We start from the raw sequence: 9,956 nt of genomic DNA on the forward strand, positions 1-9,956 counted from the left end.
CGGGGGAGGGGGACGATCTGAGGGAGAACACGAGGGCTTTGCAGCACCCCAATCCTTTCGTCCAGATATAAATCCTCTCTAGTCTAATCAGTTCGCGGGGTATTGCATCTTAACAACAAAGCAAAAGCCTAGGTCGTATTCATCCAATTCTTTTGAAAATAAACAAAAAATTAAAATAAAAAATAAAATAAAAATTAAACCTGCAAAACCAAATTTGAAACTTCTGCATCCGTTAACTGACTTTTGACTTAGGCAAGTTGGGATGTAAAAAGAGAATTTTTAACTAATATGAGATTTGCGTCTTCTTCCCTTTTCACTCAAACTGATCTCAAAGGCACTTAGGAGAGGAACTCGACCTCTGACAGCGCCTAATTTTTGAAACCGGGAACTGCAGCTGACTCCCCCAAGTCGCGCTCAGTGCGCATGTGCGGGCTCTGCTCCCTCCCTTTCCCCCCCCCATCCCCCACCCCCCCGCCACGCTCCACGCACTCAGTCCGCTCGGACTCGCCCCCACCACGGTCTGAGCTCGGTGGCTACCAGTGCGCACGCGCGCGGGATGCCCTAGCCTTGGGCTCTTAACCCGCTCGCATCTACTCTTGCCTGGCTGTATGCTGCCCCTGACCGGGAAAATGCTGGTTGTCTGGCGACTAGGAACCTAGGGGCCAGGGGTCCCCAGCAAGAAGCTCGGGCGTGTGTGTGTGTGTGGGGGGTGCACCCCTGGTAGCTGAATACACGACCCAGTTACTCTGGTTTGGGCCTGCACACGCCATCCTCCCTCCCTGTCGTGAAAAGTTAGGCGGGTGGGGTGGGTGGGTTACAAAAGGGCGGCTGCGGGAAGCAGGGAGCCCAGGAGTTGCTCCCGTAATCACAGAGTCAGAGGAGTGCTCGGACAGCCAGCGCCACCCTCCGCAGCCTGCGGTTTTCAGGGATGGAGTCACCCAGGGCTGTTTCCCATCAAGCTGACTTGACAACAATTAAGAAAGTTTTTAATTAGCTTCTTGTTATCATTCATTTTATTAATTTCCAGAACCCTCAGTCCATGAATTATTCAGAGGGCAAGGCAACCCGAGTGGGGTGGCCGCGCGTCCGCGTCGCACGTGCCCGGCTGGACTACGGCCCGAGTTGCGCACTTGAAGTCGCACAGGCGCGAAGGTTTGATCAAATATTAAATAACGTAATTATTGCGACAAGGCTTATCTCGCAGGTGAAAGAGAGGGCCCCGCGAGAACTTGATTTCGGCTGCTTTGGGTTTTTTTTTTTTTTTTTCAATTAAGCGGGTGGCCTCCTTTAAAACAGCCCACGAGGATTGTGTGGCTCCTCTGGTGTGGCTAAAACTGTTGTAGTGGTGATGGCGAGGGCAGAACATTATCTAGTATAATTGTGGTTGTCACTTCCCCTCTGGCCATCAAGACCCTTAGAATAAGGTTGGGAACACCAGTTTTAGCCAGTCAAAGGCTCCTATTTAAACTCAAAGCACCAAATAAGGAAAGCCCACCCACTTGAAAGATAGAATGTGGGTATCAGCCCAGGTAACATTCAAGTCCAAAAGCCCAGAAAACAAAGATGAATCTTGGGGCAGGAACTTACCAACAGTGTTGATCTGGGTCCTCGTTCTGAGAGGCTAAATGTAAGAACCAGACCCAAGCAATCTTAGTGTCACAAGAAAGTAAAAACCGATACAATCACTGCAGTGGGTGCCTACTGTTTATTATACAGCTTATAACTGAAGTTGAGAATAATTTAAAAACACGAATTAGACAAAAGTCTATCCCGAAGCTAGCTGATGGATGCTGGTGACATCCTTTCTTAGACCTACAGAAAAAGCAGAATCCCATAGAGTTCAGAAAGCAGTTTTGAGAGGAAGGTAGCATTTCTGTGGTGAGTGCACTCAACGCATATTTTTCGTTTTCCCTTTCTTATTCTGCTCTTGTGTGTCTAAAGAGTCTATCACAGAATCAGAGCCCAGTTCCCCTACCTTCTGAAACTTCTGTTCTTTAGAGGAGTTCAGACTCACACATTTTATTTCCACAAATTAGCAGCTGTGGGAGGAAATTTTCCCGACTTTCTGAACCAGAGAACTTGAAAAAGCCTAACTACCACAGATCAGCAAATCATTGCCTTCTCTTGAGGAGTCTCCTTTTAACATTTTCTGTGAGTTGACAGCTAAAGGAGTCTAACAGGAGCTCGCTCAGTCCTTCCTGGCCTGAACACATCCACTCACTAGAAAGCAAAACTTTTTTTTTTTTTTAATTTTGCACAGTTTCCTACTACATAAAATAGGAAACCCTGCAAAGCGATGCGTTTTCATGATGTTTTATTAACATAATAGTCTTTTTTTTTTTGTACTGGGCAAGGATTTACTTAGTACAAAACAAATGCTTAAATTCTTAATACATACATTATCCATTATTATATAATACAAATGTATTTGCCTGCAACATTTCTGTTTGAGCAGATTATTAGAAAAACAACCTTTGTAAATCTTTTTATTTGTTCATCCCTGGATCTCCAACAATGAAATCTGGTCATACTTTTCTATAAAATAATGTGTTCTTTTACAAATGTATTTTATTAGAAACTCTGATGATATCTCAAGTCAATAACAGAAACAAATCAATTTTGATGGAAGAGATCTATTTTTAAAAATACCTCTAGTGCTTTTTAAAATATTAACAACTGTTTTAAAATCACACCTTTTTAAAATGTACTATTCTTTTCTGAACACTTTTCTTTCACAGATATGCCGGTGAAGTTAAAAAGATTTAGCTAAAATAGGATGACTTCAGAGGATATAGTCCCAACTATTAAGAAAGTTTGTACATTTGGCATTTGATCTAGTTCCAGGTCACCAAAAGAAAAAGAAAAAAGAGAAAGAAATAGAACACCTCTTGTCAATGTGAAGCAATAGGTGGTATGCAGAATGTTCTAAATGAAGTGAAGCATTTGACAAGTTGTTGGGGCAGATCATAGGATACTTTTCTAATTCATTAACTGCCAACGAAAAGTCCTTTAGTTACAACGTTTTTTGTTTTTTGTTTTTTGTTTTTTTTTTTTTTTTTTAGATGTGTTTTTCGAGTAGAACAGCACATTCAAACCTCTCGATGCCTGAATCCCTGACCTTCAACTTAAATACTTTGCAGGTGCCTGGTTGTTTACAGCTTACCATCACCACTCTGAAACCAACGAAGTGGCTTAAAAGCTTCTGCAGATAAAATTAAAACTTTGATAAAATGGACGAGTAAGTTACCTTCCTCAGAGCACCAGTTCCCATGACCTATCTGAAACTGAATTCTCATTCAGGAAAAACAAACAAACAAACAAACAAACACCAAAACAAAACCCTAAAACTCATCCTTTCACTCCCACTGCCTCCCCTGCCTCCCCCTCTTGCGTGATTTTAAAGTTTGGTTGAGGCTTTCTGTTTGGTGTGGGTTATTTGTTTTGTTTTGTTGTTTTCTCTCATTTGTTGACCGGCCCTACCAGGACTTGGCTCAATATAAACACAAAAATGCACCCAGATCATAAAACTGCTCTTCTTTCAGTCATGTTTTATTTGGAAGTGGACTGGGACACATCTCCCTGTTGTATGTTGGCGCACAGAAATGGTTCTGATGGGGTGGGGTGGGGGTGGGGGCAATAGAGCGAAGACATAACCAAGGAGAGAGCTCTGCAGACACAACATGGACAGGAGGATCAGTCAGTGAGACATTTCAGGATTAACACTGGCAGTTTGTAACCACTGTGTGTGGGCCTGTGCATGAAAGAAAATATTTACAATAATGTGTTTTCAGTGGAAACAGGCAGTAGACTGTGAAATCACACTATCCACAAAAAAATGGTCTACCAGAAAGCTAGCCCAGTTTAGTGCTCAGTTTCAAATGCATAGAATGTTTTGTGCTGCAAACAATGACATACAACATAATTAAATAAATAACAACGCCTACCCAGAGTGAGACCTAATCACATTTCTTTCTGCACCTTTCGAGCCATGCATGATTTCAGTCTTGTTAAACAGTGCTTCCCCCCTTATCTCTTCCGTTTTCATCTTTAGTTATGGTTAAATGATAGTAACAGACCATCTCCACATGAGATCCAAAGGGGATCTTCTACACAACAAAGCAGGCATTTCACTAAACCACATTTCTCTCTCTCTCTCTTTCTTTCTCAAACTGTCTTTCTCAAAAAATTTTTCCTTAAAATCCGTCAGCAGCTTGGATTATTAGTATGAAATATCACACATGATTTTCTATTTTGGAAACTCATAGTGCAAATTGAAGTTTTTGTGACTCAACATTTATCCCCGGTAATAAATGATCCTTGAATAACAACAACAAGAACAACAACAACAACAGGGAAACACTGTTCCCCTTCCCCCAGGTAAGTGCAGACCTATTTGAAACGAACAAGGTGGGAGGGGCTTTAAATCTTTAAATCTCTTCCTTTCTTCTGGGATTTTAGGTGATTTTTCTTACATGGGACTCCTGCCCCCAAATGAGAGCAGAAACTTCTCAGCTTTTCAACAACTTCACGGTTCTCCAAAGGAGGGAGACAGGGACCTAGAAGAGCGAGATGGGCTGTATTCAGTGGAGAGAAGTGGAAACGGAAGCAAGTTTCTTCCCTAAGATCTCCCACCCTCTCTTAATAAGTGCGATGGCAGAGTTTGAATCCGAACTAAAAAAAAAAAAAAAAAAAAAAACAGAGGGCACTCTAAAGTTCTAGAAGTAGGATGGGGGGGGGGGGACACTGTCAGATAATTTGTTCATGGATCCATGAAGAAAATTATAAAAGTAAAACCCTACTGTAGGTATGGTCATTTAATTATCCCAGAATAAATTCTTTTTTTTTTTCGGAGAACCTAATTTCTGTCTTTTGAGTTCTCATTGCCTCAAGACCTGACCAAGACCACAAGACTGAGGCCATTGGCTCCTGGGAAATGAAGATTCGGTGTGAATGACCAGGCAGCCTCCCCAAGCGCATGTAAGCTAAGCTCCAGATGCTGAGTGGAAGCCAAGCCTGGAGTCTCTTTGGAAGAGAGGAAATAAACCAAAGAGGGTGCAGGTGTGAGACTTTAGAAGGGAAAGTTAAACACAGGACTAGCTTTCTGCCCGGAAGCTCAAGGTGCAGGCTGATAGATTTCCTATGTGACTCACTTGTGCTTGGGAAGTTGGGGCGGTGGTAGTAATGGTACTGCTGCTTTCTCTTCCTTGGGGGTAAACGAGGCTGCAGAATACTGCTCCCAGGAGTTAAGTTCCTAAAGCATCTTTGCCCCCCCCCTTATTTGTCTAGTGTTTTATGTTTTGTTTTTGGTGATGGTTGGTAGTTTTATCTTTGTACATAGTTCCTTGGTCCCCAGATGATTTTGTAAGTGTCTCTGGTCAAGATCCCCAGTTCTTCACCCATCTTTCCCTCCCACCCTGCTCCCCAGAACCATCCTGCTTCTCGAAACCCCCCCAGCTCCAGTCTTTGCGTTTCTCCCCCACCCCCCAGGCCCTGCTCACCTAAACGTCCCCCATTCTCTCCTGCCATCCCAAACTTTCTCCACACCCACACCCCTGTTCTCTAGGCTGGGGGACAGCTAGGGCCGGGTGCAGAGTGGAGCTGAGGGAAGGGCAAGAAAAGGAACTCCCCAAATGCAGGCAGGATAACGGACAGTCTAAATGAGGGGAAGTGGGCCAGAGGGAGCCCCAGAAACGCACCCCTCAGCTCCCCAGTGTGCCCCACCCGGCGTCTCACACCCTCCTCAGTAAGTGGCAGAGAATTTCATCCGCTTCTGCTTCTGTCTCTGGTTGCAAAACCACACCCGCACCACGTTCTTTTTGAGGTCCAGTTTCTCGGCGATGGCGGCGATCTTCTCAGACGAGGGCCGGGGTTGTACGGCAAAATAGGCCTCGAGGGAGCGCTTCTCGGGCGCGGCGATGGAAGTCCGCTTGCGCTTCTTCTCGCCGCCGTTGAAGAGCTCCGGCTTGTTCATTTTCTCACGCTGCGCGCCCTCGGCCTCCTCCAGCCACGCCTGCAGGATGGGCTTGAGCGCGATCATGTTGTTGTGCGAGAGCGTGAGCGACTCGAACCTGCAGATGGTGCTCTGGCTGAGCGAGCCCACGCCCGGGATCTTGAGGTTGGCCAGCGCCGAGCCCACGTCGGCCTGCGTCACGCCCAGCTTGATGCGCCGCTGCTTGAAGCGCTCGGCGAACGCCTCGAGCTCGCGCGGGTCCGTGTCCGAGTCGCAGATGGACGCCAGGCCCGCCGCGCCCACCACCGCCGCCGCGGCCGACGCCGCCGCCACCTGCCCCGCCGCCGCCGCCGCCGCTGCCGCCGCCGCGCCGTGGTGCGCCGCCGCGGCCACGAGCCCGGGATGCGGCAGCCCGGACGGCATGTTCATGGCCGCCGCCGCCGCGGGGTGCGACAGGTGGCCCAGGCCGTGCATGTGCGGGTGCGGATGCGCCGAGCCGCCCAAGAGCCCGCCGCCCGGGCCGCCGCCGCCGCCCCCCGGGCCGCCGCCGCCGCCGCCACCCCCGGGGCCGCCGCCGCCCGGGCCACCGCCGCCCCCCGGTCCGCCTCCGCCCCCGGGGCCGTCGTGGGCGCCGCCGCCGCCTCCCGCCGCGCCTGCGCCCCCTGCGCCGGCCATGAGCGCGAGCGACGGCGACGAGATGTGGTCCAGCAGGTCACCGGGCTCGAGCGCCTGGTGGTGGTGGTGGTGGTGGTGGTGGTGCGCCAGCGGCACGGTGGACGTGGACGTGCAGGGCACGCTATTCATCGTGTGGTACGTGGCGTCCGGCTTGAAAGGGTGGCTCTTGCCCTGGGACACCGCGATGTCCACGGCCGCCAGCGCCTCGGCCCGCGCCAGCAGCGTCTCGTCCAGGCTGGCGAAGAGGTTGCTCTGCAGCTGCAGGCGACACAAACCAAACCAAAAAGAAAAGGAAAGAAAAAAAAAAGAAGAAAGAAAAAGAAAAAAAAAGAAAAAAGGGGGGACAAACACCAAAGAAACCACAAAACAAACACACAAGCAGGAAAGCACGGGCAAAAGGCAAAACACAAAGCGACCAAAATAACAACGGGGGGTGGGAAGAGCAGGGTCAACGGAGGACCGGGGGACGATTTGAGAACATGCCGGGGTGGGGGAAATAGAAGGGGAGAGGCACAGGGCCAGGGAAGGGTAGAAGGGGACGCACACGGAAACACATTCCGGGGAAGACAGTGGGAGACGACAAAAAAGAGCGAAAAGAAGAAGAAAAAGAAGAAATGGAGATGTCACTCGAAGCTAAGGACCCGTGCCACACACCCGAACGAGAAAGCGAGCGAGCGAGCGAGCGAGCGAGCGAGCGAGCAGAGATCGCCTTGTGCAGGCGTAAAATTAACCGACAAAGTGGAGCCAAGTCGACAGCCGCGGCCCGAGAGCTCCCCGCGGATGGCAGGCGCTGGACAGAGGCACAGGCGGATGGGACCCGGGCCTCCAGCGGCCCCGGGCCACGCGTGCCTGGCAGCGGGATCCCTCTAAGAGCAGTCCCGCCCGCGGGAGCGGGGCCCGGAGCCGCCCGGGGCAGCTGCCGCCAGGCAGCGGCGCGGAGCGGGGGAGGGGGCGAGCGCGCGGGCCGGGACCGGGGCCGCGGGCGTGGGGCGCTTACCGGCGGCGTGGGCAGGCAGGCCCGCCGGATGGCCTCGGAGCTGGAGTGCAGCGACGGGTACTTGTGCTCAGGGAGGGTGGGATGCATGGCAAAGTGAGGCTGCTTGCTGTTCATGGACATCATCTTGGCGCCTTGGCATGTAAAAATCCACAAAACACTCGCAAAGTCCGCGGCAAAGTGCGCACGCCGGCTCGCCCGGCCTCCGTCCCGAGGCTGCGCTCGCTCGCACTGCTCGGCGGCTCCGCTCGGAGGCTCGCCGCGGGGGCTGCTGCTGCTGCTGCTGCCGCTGCTGCGCCGGCGAGCGCAGCCCGCTGCCTCGGACCGACCGCGCAGAGCGCCCGCCCGCCGGCCCGCGCGCAGGTCCCGCGATCCCGCTTCTCCGAGAGCTCTAGCCCCGGCGCGCCGACGGGCTGCGCTCCTCTTACACCTGAGCCCCACTTCTCGCGGCCGGCCCGGGCAGCTCTCGCGAGAGCTCGCGGGCCCCGCCGCGCTGACAGACAGCAGCTGTCTCCGTCTGTCTGGCGCGCGCCCTCCCCGCGGCCGCGGCGCCGTGCTTGGGCGAGCGAGCGGGCGGGCGGGCGCGCGCGCGCTCGTCGAGCCGCGACCGGCGGCGGCGCGTGGGAGCCGCTCTTATAGTGACCACCAGCAAGGACAAGGCAGGTGATGCACCTGTAGCTGGCCAGGCATGCGCGCTGCAGGTCCCACCTTGCCTCCGCCGGTCTGCAAAGATCAAAAAGGGCCCGTTATTGTTGAAGGGTAGGAACCTTTTGGAGGAAGAAAGCCAGGATGCAAGCACTCCTCTCGGGTGTGTTTTCCTCCCAGAATATATGCGCATTATTTAGGCACACCTCCACTACCCGGTGCCTAACAAGCTGTTATATAATGTATACAGAGAGGCATTTGTATGTTAAATTATGCCCGTGCATTCCTCTGTATATGGAGAAAAATAGCAACACAGAAATGCGCTGTGGATGATGCTGTCTTTATGCTGCAAGAACCTGTTTCTTTCATGGTTTATAAATAGGCTCCCGGAGAATAATAGCCATGACAGACAGTTGTTTGAAGCAGTCAGACGCTATTGATTTCCACGTAATTTAATTTCTCTGCATACTTTGTTGTTGTGAATATAACTGTGTCAGGCACCACCAGTGACAGTCACTTAGGAGCAGTAAGGAGTGTGTGCTTTCTACTCGGGAAAAGCTGTTGAAATGAAATTGTGCATTTCTCTTATTGTTTGTCTCCTTTAACCGTGTACAAACTCACATTTCAAAGGAGCTCTAGGTGATCTGAGGCTTTGAGTCATCAAAAAGGAAAAATAGTAAACAGGGTGTAGCCGAGATCTTTATCTTTTCCTCTCCAGTGAGACACACACACACACACACACACACACACACTTTTTTCCCCCCTGGAAACTCCAGGAAAAGAAATCCACTTCAGAGAAAAGGGAATAAGATGTTGAAAAGAGAACTTTCTTTCACATCGCTTTGGACCCTTGCTTTTTATATCTGCCTGCTTACAGTATTTTTCTTACCTGGGATACAGAATGAAGCTAATCTATAGATTGTAATTCAAAATGTAAATTCAAATCAGATAGAAGGAACTGGTATGCTATCTAGTCCAGCCTTCAATAATAGTAACAACAACAACTGTGAAATGAAGACCTATGAAGAAGAAATAAATTAATGAACCTGTTATATTACCCTCATGTAGCAGCAGATCAAGGGCCTCTCTGGGGAGCCTCAGCTTGGGTGCCTAAGTCCCTAAGGATACAGTCCTTGCCTAGGGTGATAATAACGGTCCAGATGTTATCACATCTGCTGGCTAGAGAGCCTGAGAGAGACAAGAAACTGCTTATGGGAAGCAGAGATCAGATACATAATCTTTCAGGTCACTCGCACAACAAGAAGGTCTGCATTTCCACCAAAGAGGAGATCTCATTTCTGCAAACCCAAATCTTTGGTCCAGCAGATTTGTATTTTTCCTTTGCTTTAGAGAGTGTATATCTTCAGGACACCCACGAGTTTATTCAGATTCCAAGAAGAGCCCACAGACATCACTGGCTTTTCTTTCTTCTCTTTCCTTTCTGCCCTCCCAACCCCTCCCTTTCTTCTAGCCTGAGAGGGAAGTGAGAAGGATGTTCATTTGCTGGTGCAAGAAGGAGCCACTTCTTCATCCATTATGTGGCTCCCCTGGGAGCGCTAAATGCAACTCTATCTCAGCGGGAAATGGACTATGAGCGGGACATCGCCGGAGGGAAAGAGTGAGTCCAATGGTCTGGGCCCCACTGGGTGTCCAGGCTTAACCTAACCCTTCCTGACACCCACTGCAGTGGCT

At 50.3% G+C, this 9,956-nt stretch overlaps 1 protein-coding gene across 5 annotated transcripts; it reads right to left on the reverse strand.

Annotated features, from left to right (window-relative positions):
* Positions 1–1,686: 1,686 nt before the first annotated feature.
* Positions 1,687–8,130, reverse strand: Pou4f1 (POU domain, class 4, transcription factor 1). 5 transcript variants are annotated; one of them, XR_383144.4, is made up of 3 exons: positions 7,623–8,130; positions 5,151–6,883; positions 1,687–4,556 (listed from the first exon to the last, which is right to left on the reverse strand). XR_383144.4 is itself a non-coding variant. In XM_006518706.4 (3 exons), exons 1-2 carry the CDS (start codon positions 7,743–7,745, stop codon positions 5,741–5,743), a joined length of 1,266 nt encoding a protein of 421 aa, XP_006518769.1. In that variant the 5' UTR covers positions 7,746–8,130; the 3' UTR covers positions 1,687–4,556; positions 5,736–5,740. The 5 variants fall into 5 exon arrangements, 4 of the variants coding, with proteins under 4 accessions (XP_006518769.1, XP_006518768.1, XP_030103548.1 ...); XM_006518706.4 differs by having other exon boundaries at positions 5,736–6,883; XM_006518705.4 differs by having other exon boundaries at positions 5,722–6,883.
* Positions 8,131–9,956: the final 1,826 nt, after the last annotated feature.

The sequence above is a fragment of the Mus musculus genome, chromosome 14 (genome assembly GCF_000001635.26).
Source record: "Mus musculus strain C57BL/6J chromosome 14, GRCm38.p6 C57BL/6J".
Lineage (NCBI taxonomy): Eukaryota > Metazoa > Chordata > Mammalia > Rodentia > Muridae > Mus > Mus musculus.